The 18,413-nt window shown below is 48.1% G+C and overlaps 1 protein-coding gene across 3 annotated transcripts in view; it reads right to left on the bottom strand.

Moving 5' to 3' along the window:
* Window positions 1-877: 877 nt before the first annotated feature.
* Window positions 878-18,413, bottom strand: part of YPEL2 (yippee like 2) — a 34,500-nt gene continuing 16,964 nt past the window's right edge. For all 3 annotated transcript variants that reach the window (XM_017821672.1, XM_017821670.1, XM_017821671.1), the window contains exons 3-6: window positions 7,983-8,026; window positions 7,129-7,237; window positions 5,296-5,760; window positions 878-1,757 (exon numbers count right to left, since the gene is read on the bottom strand). In XM_017821672.1, the coding sequence (XP_017677161.1) occupies window positions 5,671-5,760; window positions 7,129-7,237; window positions 7,983-8,026 (243 nt within the window). In that variant the 3' untranslated portion in view covers window positions 878-1,757; window positions 5,296-5,670. The remainder of the gene's footprint in view (window positions 1,758-5,295; window positions 5,761-7,128; window positions 7,238-7,982; window positions 8,027-18,413) is intronic.

Raw genomic sequence — 18,413 nt, 5'->3', positions numbered from 1 at the left:
TCTCTGTGTGGAGCAGTCGCTTGTCAGGACAATGAGATGGGAATGGGGTTACACCTTTGGGCTTTTTGAGTGACCCAGCAGCAGCTCCAGAGGTTGTGGAACTATCCCAGCAACAGGAGCTCGTGGCACAGTTGGCTGAAGGACCGGCCTCACATTTTTTGGAGGTGTCCTCACCCCGAGCCCTTCCTGCCGCGCGGGGCGGGGGCTCCAGAGCTCACACCCAGCACGTCCCACACGGGCCTGGAGCCAAGGATGGCACATCAAGGTTGTGGTGAAACCAGGAACTCCAGTGACCTTGACCCCATTGGGCAAAGAGCCAACTGCACTGACTGTGCCATTGCTGAACCTGTTTGCCCACGGGATGAGCACCCACGGGATGAGCACCCACGGGATGAGCACCCACGGGATGAGCACCCACGGGACATCAGTTCACAGCCACATCTTCCTTGGCCTTCAACCACTTCCCAGAACCCTCTGGCTCCTCCTCACCTTCCACAAACTCCTCCAACCTCTCAGCTGCAGCTTTTCCTGCCGTGGCCTGAGCTCGCTCTGAGTTCAGGGCCCGGCCCCGGCCTCTCCAAAGAGGGTTAAGTTGCTTTTTCAGACACACGGTGGAATTAAGGGCACTCACAGCACTGCTGGGCACTGGCACAGGGCACCAGGACAGGTCCCAGCTGTCCTCAGTTGGATGAAGAGGGATTGCATCAGCTCATCCCAAAAAATCCCAAATAAAGCACCACTTTCAGCCTGACCACACGAGGTTTCGAGGTGAAAGCTCCAGGAATTGGAAAGGCTGGATCCCAGCTGGGAGCAGCTCTGGGATTTCGGTGGTTTGCACACAGCACAGGAGGTTAAAGCAGGAACACGGACCAGCAGCTTTAGTACTTGAAAATTTTATTTTCTCAAATGAGCACCAACACATATTGTAAATATGACAAACAATACGCCTCCCTCTAATACTGAAGAACTATATACAATGTACAAACACAGGAAAAGGTGAAAACCAATTATTTGAAAACAAACAATTGCATTTATGACTGAAGCAAATGACCTGAAAGAATATGCCAAAAAAAAAAAAATTAAAATAAGATCAAAGAAATAAAAGTATACACAATTTGTAAACACAAGAGCATCCATAGACAGGCTGGTATTGGAAATATTGTCCTTAGTTTTGTCAGTGGGGAAAAGCATTCCCGTTTCCTTATGGAGAACAAAACGAAGGATACACACAGTTGGAACGATGAGAACAGCTTGGTGGTGGTTGTACCTTACACAGTGCCATTCTGCTTGCTTTTAAATACGTTGATTTATTTTATCCTCTGCTTATTCTTTTTTAAACAGGATTCTGCCAGAAAAAAAATAAAATAATCCCTGTCTAACCTGATTGTTTCTGAGCTCTGAGGCCTCTCACCTGGTGGGAAGAGCTGCTTCCCACTGAGCTGAGCTCGGGGTGTCTCCAACCTGCTCATCCCACAGCTGGATCCCACGGGAACACGACGCTCCTCCCGAAACAAGGACGTGCAGTGAAATGCATGATCCACACACTCTCACAGACCAGTCAGAGAAATGCATACAGAGAAGATCCTCACTCGATCATCACGAGAGCAACAGGGTCGGTTCGTTCGCTTTCTTTCCTGCGCGTTTTTAAATCGCGTGCACCAAAACCGGGGAATTAAAGAGCGTGCAGCAGTTACTGAGCACTGAAAACTGCTCCTTGCTCAGCAAAACACAGTCCAGTGGTTTGTGCTGTTGGTCCACTTCGGGATAAACAAGAGACCCAGTGAATTAAAAACGAAGAAGGGGGAGAACGGGGGAGATAAAAGACAGAAAGGAGAACGAAATAAATGAACTTTACTGCCAGAGAGGTAAACTTTTACTCTAATTTGTTATGTAGCAGCCTGGTTTAAAAAAAAAAAATAAAACCAACAACAACAACAAATAAAAATAAACCTCAAAAAGAAAACCGGGATCCATGTCCAGAGACTTGTGGTTTAGTTTAAAAACAAGGACTAGTTAAAAACCTCCAACATCCCTCCTTGCTGCCCTCAAGCCACCAAGGACTGGGGGGCTGCAGCTCATGTTCAATCCTGTCTCCAGATCTACTTCAGCCAAAACTGGTGCAAGAGGAAATTCCAGGCCTGGATCCTACACACCTGATCTCCTTGGGAAGGTGTTCCAGCTTCCTCTCATCCCACTCATCCCACCTTGGGGTCTGTCCTAACCCAGCCACGCCTGCACCTTCAGCGGACAACACAGATGATGAGTTTTGTTTCCCTTTAAACATATTTTCCAACAAATACAGAAGGAAACAGCATCATTTATAAACAACAGAAAAGTGCTCTCAGGGAGGGGCTCTGAGAAAACAGCACCAAATATATTATTATTATTTTTTTAAAATTAAATATTATTTACAAAGGTATATTTCACAAGATAACGTCTGGGTTGGTTTTTTTTTTCTTGCTTTGTATATATTATCATCTGAATATTTATTACAGGGATTGGGGATTTCAGGCCAGATAATCCACCAGAGGAGAAAACAATTTAAAACTTAAGTTTTAAACTTAAGTTTTAAACTTTTTAAACTCAAGTTTTAAACTTTTAAACTCAAGTTTTAAACTTTTGAACTCAAGTCTGAGCTTTGGGGTAGACGGGGTGGGGGGGTGGGGTGTAAATTCACGGCTTGCCAGACACGAGGCTGCCACACCCAAAGAGAAGGAAAACTCACTGCTGCCCGTGTTTCCCCAAGGAATGTCACCCGTGGGAAGCAGCACTGCCTGGACAAGGAGGCTTTTCCATGGGCCACATCTCCCAGCTGGTTCTCCTGGCTCCATTCCCTCGGGGATGGGCCCCCCAGGAGCAGGGGGTGGTGACTGAGGCTCTTTGGTTGTGCTCTGGGTCCATCCACACTTCCAGGTGAAGCCGTGGCAGCCCCAGCACAGATCCCACCCCTGCTCCCAGCTCCCAACAGGTGAGTCAGGACTGGACTAAAGCCCTTCAGATTTACTGGGCACTAAACACCAGCCCCTTTCTCCTTGTCTCCCTGGGCAGAGCACTGCACCCCCCCAGGGAACTCTCGGGGTGCTGGGGACAGTCACAGCCACCCAGGTTTGTTCCTGTCACACTCCCAGCAGTGGGTGTTTCCCACCCAGCAGTGGGTGACTCTGCGGATGCTGGTGGGACAAAACCAATTAAAAGCAGATTAAGATCTCATATTCAAGCTTAGGCTGGCTGCCATTAAAAGCCTGACACCTGTGAGCAGTTAAAAACAGCCCCATCTGATGGATCACTGTCCTTTCTAGTCCCAAATATACAGATAAAACCAGCTCTCTGTAGTTCTTATTCCTCAGAGCAGTTCTTTACACAGCCCTGCCTTTTATATCACTTTTTATCAGCAGTCACTCCAAATACCAACATCAAAAGATGAGCCCCTGTGTGCTCTCCTCAAACCCATGGGATTTGGGATTATCCCTCACTTCTCCCAGCTCCAACCAGACCCCTTTGAAGGCTCTGTATCTGAGGAGACTCAAGAGCTCCTTGAAGAACAGAAATTATCTCCCACTACTCAAAACCCAATAAATTGTCTTGGATCCCCAAGCAAAGGACAGGGAAATGGGACCAGCTCAGTGCCAGAGTGAACAAGACAGTGGGCACTGTGGAATTTTTGATTTCTAGTAGGTTTTTGTCACTGAGGGGAACGTGGATGATGGAAGCAGAGACAACCAGAAATGGAAGATGAAGCAATTTTTACACAGCCACAGCAGAAGGGTGAGGGCAGAAGCCACCTCAGGCTGGTCCCAAACTGATCCAACTCCACCCACTGCAGGAGCCAGACCAGCCCCCACCTCCCTTCCCTCTCCAGGATCGTCAAAACCAGAGGTTTGAGAGAAAAAAACAGCCTTTGCTTCATCGGGTTTGGGTTTCAGCACAAGGACCCAACACTCAGATCCCCCCTGATCCCTCAGGGGCGTCTCTGTTCACATTCCCTGCCAATTTTTTAACACCAAAGGACTCTGTCCCAGCAGCCCCCCAGGCCTGATCCCCTCAGAGCCTCTCCGGGGTGGAATCCAGCAACACCAGATTACAGCTCCAAAGCTCCCGTTTCATAAGGAGTCACAAACCCCTGCACAATACTCTTTCCTTCTGGATTAAGAAAGATTTCTTCCCCCCCCCATGGATTAACCTACTTGAAAGAATTCCACAAACAAAAAGAAAATTCACTCAGAGAGATAAAACTAATTCAGTTCAATGGTCTTGAGTTATGCACCAGTTACTGGCTGGACTGTTGCAGAGCAAACTTCACATTGTCATTTATGCCTTTCCCTCTCACACACGATGCCCCTTCCCTTCCATCCACCCCGGGAAGGTCCTCAGGAATCACAGTGGAAAAATTAAAATGGGAGGGACTTATCCCCTTGCAGTTTTGCTGCCCACATCTCCCCCCTGCTTTGAACTCCCAAGTGTAATTTCAGGGGTAGGGGAAGATTATTAAGTTTTTTCTATCCCATTTCCCCCCCCATGCCTGCAGCAGGCTTCTGGGAGTTGGGAAAAGGGGGGGAAGGTTTTGGGGGGATACCTCATGGCTTGAAATATCCACCTGTGCAATTCAACCACCAGCTCCTCTGCTCCCTCCTCTCCCCACTCTCGCCCCATTTCTCTGCCAGGCTCCCACAGTTGGCTGGGGCCTGGGATTTAAGGAAAAGATCCTGTAACAGCATTTTCCTACTTGCACTTGTGAAGGATTGGTAAAACACCTCCAGGGGTGCTCAGGGGAGGCCAGGAAATCAAGGGGTACCCTCTGTTACTAAGTCTGTCCCCATCCTCCTCTAGGCAATTTCCTTTCTTGCCTCACATATGCCTTTTTTTCCACCCTTGTCATATCTTCTAAGCTGCAGCTCCAGCCTCCTTGTGCCTTGAGTGGTTTTCTCCTCCTCTCTGAAGGGCTCAGGAGTCAGGATTTGGTTTCTGCAGCTGTGCTCTGCTGGGGTGTTCAGCCCTCCCTACCCTGCAGCAGCGAGAACAAGGAGAGGCAGAGGGAACCTCTGCAGCCCTCGGGCCCTGCCCCCTCAAACAACAACTTCATAAACAGCAAACACGACACAGACTGCAACTGGCTCGTGGGGGGAACTCGTGCTCAGCCAGCCGGGGCCGGAGCGGTGGGTTGGGATGGGGAGGGTGAGGTATTTTGTCTGTCCACCGAGACAAGGAGAGACGTTTCAAGCCTTGCTTAACCAGCACTGAGAGGAGAAGCGCAGGGTCAACCTCGGATGATTCCCTCGGGGCCCACCCCCCTCTCACCTCCTCCTGCCCAAACCTCGGGTCCTCCCCCCGCACCGAGAGCTCTCCTGGCACAAATGCCACCCCAGAGCCACCGTCAGCGCGTCCTCCAGCACTGGGCACATGGAATGGCTTCGGCATTCGGGGCGTTCTCTGAGCCAGGACAGAGAGAGAAGCAGCCAGGGTCAACTCACAAACAGATACAAAGCAAAGAGACAGAGAGACAGAAATTTAGAGGCCAGTCACCAATAAAGATGGAGAAGGGTGTGAAGATGCTCCCGGGTTGCAGAGCCTCTAAATGCATGGAACCAAGCGTTCAGTCACTCTCTCACTCTTGGATATAATGTTCGGTTGGATGGCATTCTCTTACACGCTGCTAGGGCTGGGCTCTCCCACTCAATCCCAGCCATTATCCTTGATCATGTGAGCTAGTTCAATGATGTATTTGCCTTCTTTATACTTCTGGCTGCTTTCAAAAGCGTGTTCCTGAAACAAAACAAAAAAAAAAAAAAAAAGGAAAGGAGAAAAAATGAGGTGAAGGTAAATCAGAGTTATGGATCAGAGCTGGGAATGCTGGTGTGAGTGTCTGCCTTGTCTATCGAGTAAAACTGCAGGTGTGCTCCTTGGCTTTCAGGAAAGTGATGTGGGAAGAATCTTAAATCCTGCTTCTGGCTGCCTTTACAGGCTGGGAAAAAAGGACTGGCACCCTGTAAGGTGCAGATTTCTGTAGGCCAGTGGCTCCTGGAACTAAACAAGGATTTACAAATCACTGGTGATAAAACCCACTTCTCTCCAGGGAGAATTTATTACCTGGGGAGAATGCAGAGGTTCTCTGATGGAACACACTGTAAAACCACCAACACTGGGAATGGGATGGGTTATAGGGAACTTCCTGTGGAGATGGAGGAGCAGGAGAAGGACCAGCTCTGCTCAGATCCGTGGTTACAGCCATGGAAACACATGGTGCCTCCACACCACACAACTGAGAGGGAAATTCCTGGGATTCCTGATGGCCCTGACCAGGAGGGACTCAGTTATGGAGGCTGCACCCTCCACATCAGCTCAGCTCTGCTCAGGTGCTCTCCTTGCTGCCTGTAACTCACCTGAAAGGTCATTCCCTGCTGGAAAGGCCTGGGCCCACTGCTGGTTATGGAATGCTGGGGTTTGTTTACCACAAACTCAGATGATGTACTTAGTGTCCTGCTCCATCTGTGGGATCCACGCTGTGTTTCTGCATGGATTCCACCCACATCAATTTTTGATGTTTTCCTGGTCACAGCCTTTCAACTGATTCAGTAAAAAATATTTCTGTCCAGAGGCCACGGATACAAAATGGGGTTTGTTCAGACACTGGTCACAACATTTAGACAAACCAGTGTGGTGTGTGCCTGCAGGAACAGAAATTAGGAGGTAACACAAGCCTTTATTTGAAACTAATTGAATTTATGAAGAGCAGGAGGGAGGCAGCAAACGGATAAACCCGTGTTCAATAGCATTTCCAGTGGGAAGGACACGGGATTAATGGAGCATTCTATTACTCTGATAACATCTAGGGGAAAAAAAAAGGCAGCAGGAACCACATTTATCCTCGTTTATGGTAAGTAGCACTGAGGGGCATCCATCAAAACCAGGCCCATAAATGTATATATTCTTAATAATTCTTAATTCAAAAATTCCATTCAGCACAAAGAGCTGCTCTGAAGGGATGCACCGGACACAAGGCAGGAGGGAAAACGGAAAAAAGACGTGGATGTGCCCAAGTTAATGGTCTTTCCAGGACATGACACAAACACCTTTCGGAAAGGGCCGGAGCAAAGCTGTCCCCCAGGCAAAACAAACGACACTGGTACTCACATATTTCCACCCCAGCGTGGTTTTGCAGTTTTCACAGTAAATATCTGCCACCGCATGTAATCCCGTTAATAAGACCCGCTCCTCTGCAGGGCCACAGCCCACGTTAACTCTGGGGGGGGAAAGCAAGAGATGCTCCCTATTAGTGCTTTTCCACACCAAAACCCCCTCCAGCAAAGCTGACAACGATTCATTGCAGTCTATAAAAACCTTAAGCAGGAGGTTCAGGACAACGAGCGGCCCCGAAGGTCTCTCTCGCAGTTCCAAAGGTAAAAATGAGATTTTTTTTTTCTTATTCCAGAAGCTCCGAGCAGAAGATTAATAACACTCCAGGCACTCGTGCTAATTAAGCGTTTGAGAAAGATTTTCATTTTCAAAATTGATAAAAGGGTGCTTTTGCTTTCCCCGAATGGAAAATTGAAAAATGGAACTGAAATCAGCAGTTCTCGGGAAAGACATCCCGGCAGTGACCTCACCCAAACTATTTTCAGTCGCCGGGAAATTATACTTGGGTTTTATGTTAGCTCTAAAAAGAGCATATTTAGAGATCATTTATCTCTACATTTACGAAATTCTGGCTCTTTGGTCCAACTACATCCTTGGAGCAGAGAGTGACTCATCCAGGAGCTCTTATTTCTCAATCTGATGATGAAAAAAAAAAATCACCTTTTCCTCGCTGCTCCTCTGCAACCTCACCAGGAATCAAACATGAATCAGTGCTACTTCCTGCCTCTCTCTCTCTCTCCAAACGTTTCCACCAAGCTCCCAAGTGCCAGGCAGAGGTTTTTTAAGGGAAACTATCCTTTTGTTTTCTCCCATCCACCCCGGGCTGCAGGTGCCGCGTGCGCGGTACTCACACAGAATTGAAGAGATAAGCACGTCCTTGGCTTCCTTGGAAGGACTGAAAGGCAAGAAAACAAAGTTCAGTCGGCTGGGGGAGAGGAAAGAGGCCCAAGCAGGCCCTGCCCTCCATGGCTGCATCAGTGGTGGTCATGGAAACTCTGATCCAGGCCCTTGGGAAAGAGCACACGGAGAAATGTTGGGAGATGAGCATGGAGGAGCAGGGGTTTTGTCCTGCAGATGGGAAGGGAGCAGCTGCCTCAGCTCTAACCCCTGCCCATTCCACAGGTGGGAAACCACTGGGAACCACCTGGAATCACCGGTGTTTCCACACAGGAACGTGCTGCTCAAGGGTTGAGTTGTTTTTTCTATCCCAGCAATGTCTCTTTTCACCCTTTTCCACTCCTGTTTATGAACTTCACACAACTCCCCAACGTCACCCAGAGGCTGCCAAACGTTGCTTTGAATCCCTTTTCTAAAAACAAGGTGCTCACAGAGGTTTCCCACTCCACTGCCACAGCTGAACCACCCTGTGAATTCCCCTTGGGAAAGCTGCAGGGACAGGGCTGAGCCCAGCGGGGAGGTTGGGATCTGTTTGTGCACACAAACACAAACACATCCTCTGCTCCAGGGGCTCTACAAAAGACCTCACCCTTGCTGAGGTGTCTGCAAGCCTCACATTCCCACTGATGTCCAGGAGATCTTTAGGACTCTGTTCCTGGAGTTCCTGGCATTCCCAGAGCCAGCAGATTCCACTGTGCCACCTCGGTGACATCTCCCTGTGACGGTGCCTCGCTGACAAAAACTGCCTGACACCAGCAAGTGCCACCTGCATTTTTAATGCACTGTGACAAGCACACACTGAATTAAACATTTGGTGCTTAGGAGCAAGAGCACAGTTGTCTGTACACAAGTTTCCTTGTGGGATACCTCAGGGAATGCCTGCACTGAGGGGCAGGAGCTGGGAAAGTCAACAAGCAGCTTTTCTGGGCTATTTAATCCTTTATCCTGCACATCACCAAGAACTTCTGAATATTTAATGGTTTTCTTAAAAACTCAGCTGATGATTTCAGACTAAATACCCTTAAAAGGTGGGACACAGGGTTTTGAGGGGAAGGAGAAACGTGCAAGGCTTTAACTCAAACACTGGTCCTTTATTTAGTGAAGAGCAACCTCACACCACATCAAACAACCCTGGGGGGTCCCTGCCTTCCTTGGGGTGTTCCCTTCCATCAGTCCAGCCCTAGGGATGCACCCCTGCAAAGCTCCTGCCTCGTGGACAAACAAAGCCATGACAGCTCCCTCCTGGAAGATCCCCCATTGCAGAAGGATCCTTTCCACAGAGCAGTGGGCAAAAATGCCCCTGGGCACCCAGGCAGGGAGCCAGGGCCAGCAGTGCCAGCTGCCTGTGAGGTCTGCATGGCAGCAAAGGCTCTGCCAGCTACAAAATCACTTCCTGGCAAGGAATCCACTCGCTCCTGTAGGGATAACTGTTCTTCAGAGGGATCTGAAGCCCAATAGTTGCCACTCAGGGCACAGAAGAGCCACTCTGGATTCAGAGAGGATGCCCGAGGCACTTGGATAATCTCTGTCAGCCAGACAAAAGCAGTGCCCTGAGGAATGCCTCTTTTCTTGGGAAGGAATTAAACGGGACAACATGGCTCAAGCATGTTTGGGTAATTGCATTTATTAGAGAAGCTTCTTTTAATCCTTCTGCAGCAGTTCTGTGTCACTGCCATTGTCAGCTGGCTCATACCCCACTTCCAACTAGGCCTGGCCTGGCTGCTCCAAAACACCCTGGGAATTGTTGAACAGGAGGAACAGGGGCTGTCCATGCTGGAGGACAGGGATACCAGCCTGGGAACACGGATTCAGGGGTGACACACCAAGTCCCACAGCAACACATGTGCCATCAAAGCAAAAGGAAAGCAGATGAAGCTTGCTAACCATCCAGGCCTTCCCAGCAAATACTTTTCCATAAACACCAAAGGGATTGAGTTTGCCAACAACAACAACCATGGGAGCAAAGTTTTTATTGGTACAGAAATAGGATTTTCCGTTGCTGCTGCACAAAGGCCTGTCTTTAATAAACAAAACCAACCCCATCAGCTGTGCTGGGGCTCACTGGACATTGTTCCAGTCCCAGGCACAGCAGCATCCTTTCAGAGGTGCCCTTCCTTCCAGCTCAAGCCAGTGCTTTAGGGGACAGAAGGGTGGGCACTGGGAAAAATATCACATTAATTATCCCCTGTCCAAGCAGAACTTCTCAACAAACCACTGCTCAGCTCTCAGGGCTGCTGCTGTCTTAATATTCCCCCTCCAGCCAGCTGAGGATTTGGCCAAACATATAAAAAGAAGCTGGAGAAGTTTGGCAACCACAAGTTCCCCAGTGCATTTGCCCTCTGCTGACTGTATCCCTACAAAGGTGGCACAGGAGGGTTTTATCCAAGTGTTGTAACCTGAGCATTTTCTGGAGATGTTCCTGCTCTTCTGGCACTCCAGAAAAATTGGCACATGCTGTAACGGAAAGCACAAACCCAGAAAAAACAGGTATATTTATACACAAGCAGATGTTCTTGTCTTTGTTTTTGTTGTTGTTTGTTTGGGTTTTTTTAAGAAACACACAAAGACATTTCCAAAACACATTTGGTTTTCACTGAAGTGACAGCCAGACCTACTTTCTATGCTCTGCATTTTCTCTGGGTAGATTTTCCTGATACACATTCAAAGGTGCATCTCACGCACACACACAGAGAAATCCAGACTTCTTGTTCTCTGAAATAACAGCTCCTGGCATCACTTTCCAGCTGGAAGAAACAGAAAGGATCTTTTTTTGCTGTTGTTGTTTCCCACTGAAAGCCCAAGCACATATTTTTCTCTGCACTGCTAATGCTCAGTGTCTGGCTGGAAACACATCTGTAAATGCCAGCACCAAACCCCTTCGAAAAAACAACACAGGCTTCGGGGATTTGAGAGGCACAACAGCTCATTCCTCCTGACACTCACACCCAGAAACCTTCCCTGCCTTGGGGTGCTCAGCATCTCAAAGCTGCAGGGCCCAAGGAGTGCTGATCTGAGTATCCAGGTGGGAAAGCAGGAGCCTGGAGTCAGCAGTTTGGCCGGATCCTCTCCTGCCAAGCCGCCTCCCAGAGCAGAAGCTCCACGTTGAGATGCTTTGGCAGCTGCTCTGGTTTAAGAAGTTCCTATCACCCAATGTACAGACACTCATCATGGTCCCCTCAGCTGTGCTGGTTCCAAATTAGAGCTGTGAAATCACTATTTAAAAAAAAACAAATGCTTTGGGGGAGGGTGAGGGAAATGGCTTCACCCCTTTCCCCTCTCCTGGGTCCAGTTAAAGGCCAATCCCACAGACTGCTCTGTAACCACAGGATGGGGCAGACTCAAGTCCTTTGGAGCAGGGAGTTCTCCCAGTTTGCTGGCAGAGGAGCCCAGTGCAGAGCTGCAGCTCTGGTGAGAGACAGAGCAGTGGAGTTTGGGTTTCACAGACGCTGCTAAACCAGAGCTGCCGCAGGAGGAAGCGGCACACACAGCCAGGATCCAGCTCCAGCTCCTCCAGGGCAGCCACTAAGAGGGACTCAGCCTGCAAGGCCATGAATCCTGGTATATCCAGCACCCATGACCTTGGGAGCTGTTGGTTTGGTTGAGTCCATTTGTTATATTCTGGTCTCAACACCAAGTGTTGAATGCACAGCTCTGTCTGCTCCGAGCACGGCTCAGGATTCCTCGGGAGCCACTCCGGCTGCAGGGCAGGGCTGTGCCCCTCCACCACTGCAGCCTGCCCCAGTTCCACCTGCCTTCACACCATCAGACCTTTACACTTGCACATTCCCCTCCCTGGGGACGAAGAAGGGAATTTTCACACTCAATCACGGATGCCAGGGAAAAAGGCACGAATCCTGAACGCGCTCCGAACACGCCCACACCCCATCCCGCTCTCCCCCAGCACCTCCAGCTCCTCATTCACGGCACAGCCCACTCAGCAGCTCCACACACTGAACAGATGACAGGATTAATACTCTGAGTCTTTGTGACTGTATCTGACAATAGGCTAAACACAAAAAGAGCCGGCTGGAATCATCTGGAAAAATAGAAAGCAGTTGCCAGGACTAAATGGCTCCACACCGATGCCTCCTCTCTGCAGACTGCAGCAGAGAAAACCTCCACTTACCTACATCCAGCTGGCAGCCTTTTAATAATCCAATAAAGCAAAAATGAAAAGGCAACCGGTCCCAAAGAGGTAGGAGAGGGAAAAGGAACAGAGTGTGCCCCTTCACGCCACGTTCCTGAAAGCCACAGATAATTCTCCCTGCAGGGATGCAAACGGAACAGAAGGCCCAGAGCCACCTCCAGAGAGCCACAGCACGGCCTGGCAGTGTGGAATGGCAGCTCAGGGGGAGCCAAATGACCACCAGGACTCTGCAAAAAAAAGGACATGTTCTCTATGCTTGTGATACCTTCACTGGGACAGAGCAGTGCAGGAGGAGAAGTGTCTGATGAACCCCCGGGCACGGGGGCTGTGCCAGAAGAATCCACCCACCCACCCATTCAGAAGATCTGTGATCATTTATTTCCCACCATCGAGTGCACAACTTCAGTTTTTGAGCTGCTCCAGCCAGCTGCACAACACTGAATGCAAGATTTATCTGTTCTCGCTGCTGATTCGACCCTTAAACGTCCAAGGGTGAGGTGTTCCCATAAAATACACTTTGAGACCTCTAAGTAAGACAAAGTGTGATGTCAGTGCAACTGGAGTGCACATGAGTCTGTGTATGAAGACATGCCCCAATCCCCAGGCTCTCCTCATGCTCATCCCACTCCCTGGAACACTTAATCCCAATTCCTACCAGCTGTTATCCCACCTATCAGCCAACATCCCACAGAAAGCTCTGCCTCAACGGCACCTTTCAAGCCCTGTTAATTATGGCAACAATGGTTTGATTAAGAAGATTGGCCCTGCAGTGTGTTCAGAGGAACCACCACAGCAGGTGGCTCTGCCAGGAGGTTCCCTGGGAGTCACTGCACAGTGGGAAGAAAATTGGAAAATACAACTAATAAAATCCCTGCTGCAGATCCTGGGGCTGCCCTGGCCAGCACGAGCCACTTCAACCACCTCCTCACATCACACTCAAGTATTTCCCAAGGGAGCACAAGTTCAATTACTTGGTCCCTGTATCCACACAGACCTCACAGAGCTCCTCAGGGCTCATTAATTCCACCTTGTTCTTCCTCACAGAAGGGGCAGCCCATGATCAGATTAAACAGAGATTCAATTTACCTCCCATTACACCAGACACAGACCCATGTCAAGGGAAACAGTTACATTATTCCACCTCAGAATGTGCATAGATGTGACCTTACCCTGTTCCCACTGCATTCCTGAGTTTTAATTGAGTTTTAACACGGGTCCTTAATGCTATTTAAAGCCCAGAATCGATATGGAATTAGTGGACCAAACTCATCTCTGAAATAATTCAATTAATTCAGCACGGCCTTGTTCCCCAGCAGCTTATGTTGCTGTGCAAACACACAGGGAACAACCCCAATGTTCCATCCTTGGAAAAGCTCTATCCCAGCAGCTTTCACACCGTGTTTGTGTTCCAGGTGAAGTAGCCTATGAGCAAGAAGGTGCTCAGGCTGGGGAGATGAAAGACTTTTATCTGGTTTAATGCTGGTGGGAGATGTGGTGGCAGTTCTTTATCCTGCCTCCTGGCAGCAGCAGGTGTCCATCCAACCCTGGCATTCCCTGCTCCTGGAATGAGCTGTGTTCAGACAGGAACCCACTCAGCACTTTCACCACACAGGAAAGGTGGGGAGAGACCAGACAGTGCAAAAGGTCTGAACACACAGCCATGAACTATCCCTATCCCTAATCCTTATCCCCATCCCTACCCTTATCCTGTTGGCATCACTGCCATGAAATGCTGCTTGACAAAGGCTTATGGTGACACTGCCAGAAAAAAAAAAAGTCAATTAACAGGGCAAATTATCAGTGCCTGAAGAACCTCACACTTCCACTACATCCCACTTTTGTTGGGAAAGCATCAATTCCTGCTCTGCTGTGAGGGGAGAACCTTCAGCCCTTGGAACATCCATGTTGTGTGAGCCAGGTCCGAGTCCTCCCTCCCTGAGACTGAAGGGCAGAGTTCCAAAGATGCTGAGAGGAGGAAGCTGAAGCCTCTTCCATCCCTACTCCAACCTGCAAGAGCCCCTGTGCTCTGCAATCCACGTGTTCCAACACCCCCCTCCTGATCCTTAAAACACTCAGGAAAATTTAATTAGCAGTTAATTTTAAATAATCCTCAAATTCTCTTTTTTTTTTTGGTTGGTTGGTTCAGTTTTCCAAAGTGAGATTCCCCTCATCCCCTCATGCTTCCAGGAGCTGAAACTAAAAAAAAAAATAAAAAATAAAAAAAAATTAATAATAATAATAATAAAAAAAAATCCTCGCTGTTCACGAGACTCCCAGAAACGTTGTGGAAAAATGCTGTGAAAATTAAGAACACTGCTCTGCAGTGTTATCTCCATAATATCCCTGCTGCCCAGGAGGATGATCCCGTGGGAAGTGCTGCCTGATCCATGGGAGCCGTGCTCGGCCACACGTCAGCGCGGCACGAAGGTGACACCGACGGTCCCACGGGGCCGCTGCCCCCGGGCACAGAAACTGCACACAGGGATTTAAGTGGGTCAGGATCCGGGGGCACATTCCCAGTTATTAATCCATGTGTCACTGTCCATTAGCACCACGGGGGAGGGCAGGAGGTTTCTCTCCAAGGGGAGATTTTTTTGGATTGCAGCTGGAAGGAGATCTCTGTAATTAACGGAGATCGGTGTTTAGGGAAACACAAATTGCCCCAGATCCAGGGGTTTGTTTTGCCTCGAGCACATGGACTTCTAACACAAATTAAGCTGAGCCAAACTCTATAAAGAATGGCAAAATTCAGAAAATAGTTGCCATCTACTCTGTCCCCTGGTCCCTCACATGCCTGGCAGGCTCTGCCTCAGTTCCATCACAACACTGAATTCTCATAGTTTTATCACAAGCCCCGTGCTATTCCCCCTCCTTCCCAAAGCCCTGGGACCCTGGACTCTGTTCCTATTTATTTTGAAATGTGTTTCCAGCTCGCAGACTTCAAAGTGGAATTTCAAAATGTGAACGCTAAAGGCGCAAACCACTGAAGGCAAACAAAACGAAAAAAACCCACACTGAATTTATTACTTCCATAAAACTGCACAATATTTCGGGGCTTCTCTTGTGATTTCGATGGTCTCTGGTTGCTGCTGCTGTTGTTGCGCTTCAAAACTTGACTTTAAGATGAAAAAGGATAGAATAAGTAGCTACAACAGTACTTCCAACAGTTGTGATTGCCATGGGAACACTGCTGTGTGTTTTAAGAGAGGAGACTGGGTGGAGTTTCCTTGTCTGCTCCAGCTTCAATCCTTCCCCTTCCAGTTCTGCTGGATGGGAAAAACTGCCAGGCCCAACAATGAGGACAGACTCCTCCAACAGCTCCCTAAAACAGATGTGAAGCCCTCTGACAGCATTCCCTGCTGCTCTAAAATAGGAATTACCACCAAGTCAGGGCCTCCTCCCCAGGGGCAGCAGGTGAAACCCCCCTCGCCCTCCAGTGTGTGTGTGACAATTACAGTTTTTACAGCAATAAATCACATTAAAAGCACACTCCTGCACGGGAAGCTCCCAGGGCAGCTCCCCCCATCAGCAAGCCTTGGATCCTGCTGGCATTCCCTCCTCTTCCAACTGAACCCACCCCCCAAAACCCAGGAAGGCTCAGACCTGATCAGCTCCGTGCTCCAGTTGTTCAGGATTTGCAGCAGTTGCAGCACAAACCCTGATGATTCACTGTCCTTCGTCCCTGGCAGTTCCCTGGATAATAAATGGGAACAATATTTTATTTATGCCCAGGTCATCAATTCTTAGGCAGAGGAAGCAGCAGATGAAAGGAGAGCTGTTTCCATAAAGAAAGTGATGGATTAGAAAAATCCATTTTTACCCTGTTCTTCTTCCTTGACAGGGAATTCAAAACTATTGTGATTTATTACCTTTTTCTCTCTCTTTTTTTTTTTTTTTGAAGAAAATGAAATATTTTAAAAATCACACACCAGTTAATTGCTGTATAAACACAGTTATACAAAGAGGTACAAAGTACCTCGGGCTTGTTCTATTAAACAACCACATCCTGACTAAATAAGAGGCCTGATCCTGCCTGTCTTTGATCCCACTATGGATCCCAGGGAACACAGGGACTTGTAGGGTAAATCCCAGAGGAAGCAATTACACAGGACAGAAAGGTCTAACTGAGGTGGCTGGGCTGTGGAATAGGCACCACAAATTCTCATGGCACAGCTCAGATTTCATATCCTGACTTTTTTTCCTGCAAAGGGCATTGTTTGTTTATTCCCTCTCCAACACAGGCTGCTCAGAGGGGCTCAAACAAAAGACCCACTGCAAACCCCAACCTGTCTGGAAAAGGCCCTGGTGTGAGTTTGTCTCCAAAAGTTCACTCCTGCCTAATAAAAAAAATCGACCTCCTGTGAAGGAAAAGGCCCAATTAACAACCTGAAACAAACTGAAAGGGTCTCAATCCACATTTAACTCTAGAGTTAATTTAATTTTAAACTTCAGGGAAGCCAAGAACTACAAGACACCTTTTCCCTCACGTTCACAGCAGCGAAATGGGAAGTTAAAAAACACTCAAACTTTGCTGTTCATCACTTACAGCTCCAACTCTGATACTTGCAATTAAGGGCAAGCTCTGAATAATACCTGGAAGTGGCAACTCATTAGGGAACAAGAGCTGAAAAGCAGGATCCAAGAGCTGCTGGACAGCTTCTAGAAATGTGCATAGAACTGATAAACCTGGTGCATGAAGAGCTACAGGAAATAAATGAACAGCAGCTTTCTGTGCAGGGCTGAGCCAGGGAGACCAGCACAGTTATGAAATGATGTGCTGAGAAGATGCTACTGCTGAGTCTGAACAATGAGACCAACCCTGTCCCCATTCCTAAAAGGATCTTGAAATGTTAAAGATGGAGAAGACAACCACAAAAATTAAATGGAACTGGGAAAAAAAAAAAGAGATTGCACCATGACAAAGTTGAATCTGTTTAACCTGTCCAAAAAAGTGATTAAGAGTGATCTTGGTGACTGCATATCCCAACCTTTTACAGCAAGGAATAGGAGGTACTAGAGATGTATTTTATTAGGAAAAGAAGAAAAATAATGGCCAATGACAGGAAGCAAAAGTCAGACAAACCTAAATTCAAAGTCTTTGATTTTTAATGGTAAGGATGATTAACCACTGGGAAAAAATGGCCAAAGGGAGCAGTGAATTTTCCCCCTTGAAGTCTTCAAATGGAGACTAAATGCTTCCCCTGAAAGAACTGCTGCAATCCTGATGAAATGCACTGGCCCATGTTCCAGAGGAGGTCAGATGGGATGATCTCCTGGCTCCTCCTGGCCTTAAGAGTTCCTTACCACGGAGCTGGGAACTTAAATTCATATTTGGGAAGACGCAAGATCTACTTTCAAAGCAAGAATAAAAGCTGGGTAATGAAAAGTAAGAACCTGACCCATGAGAAGGGAGTACCCATCTCAGCTCACACACCGTTTTTTCCCCACGATGGAAATGCAGGATTTTCTCTTGGCTTGTCTTGAACACTGAAAGACTCCTTTTCCCACTAGATTAAAGATCACCACGTTGTAATTTCAGGATTATTGTTTCAGATTCTGTGTATGTTCCCCTCACCCAGAAAATAACTCCTTGTCTTCAAGGTGAGCTAACATACAAATACCAGCTGGTTCCTGGGAAGCAAAGCACCAAGAACATTAAAACTTGTGGACACACAAGAAAGGAAAAAGCAAAGAGTCAAACCCAAAAGCCCAAAAACTTCTGCTCCACTTCACCTCCACGTGGTGCCTCAAATGCTTCCAAGCAGCTGAATTCATCCACTACTCATCTGGACGTTGCACCAAAGCTTCAGATCCTTTTAAAGATCCCCCAGTTGCAACATGGAGCAAAGTGTGATGTTTTCAGAGTGCCCTAAATCTCACTGAGGGGCTGTCGGAGGCTCCAGCAGCCTGCAGGCTGGGAAGGAACCAGGCCACGACTGGGAGTGAGTTTTGCTGATAAACCTTTCAACTCCTGACTGAGAAGATCAAAAAGAGCTTCTAAGTGCTCCCTCATGAACAACGCAACCCCATCTGAGAAAGTCAGGCACACAGGAGTCCTGTATTTTCCCTAAATTCTCAGTGCTGGAGGAGCTCCCTTTGTGTTGAGGAATTGCACATTCCTGTTCAGCAGAGACATCAAAGGGAAACACTAAACCTCCTCACAAGCCTTTAGGCAACTTCAGAAGATACATCACTGCATAATGTTTAGCAGTTGGATCACAGAAAGGCAGGGAAAAAA

The sequence above is a fragment of the Lepidothrix coronata genome, unplaced genomic scaffold (assembly GCF_001604755.1).
Source record: "Lepidothrix coronata isolate B3197 unplaced genomic scaffold, Lepidothrix_coronata-1.0 Scaffold91, whole genome shotgun sequence".
Lineage (NCBI taxonomy): Eukaryota > Metazoa > Chordata > Aves > Passeriformes > Pipridae > Lepidothrix > Lepidothrix coronata.
The sequence above is the reverse complement of the archived record's forward strand: the minus strand, read 5'-3'. Positions and strand labels throughout refer to the sequence as shown.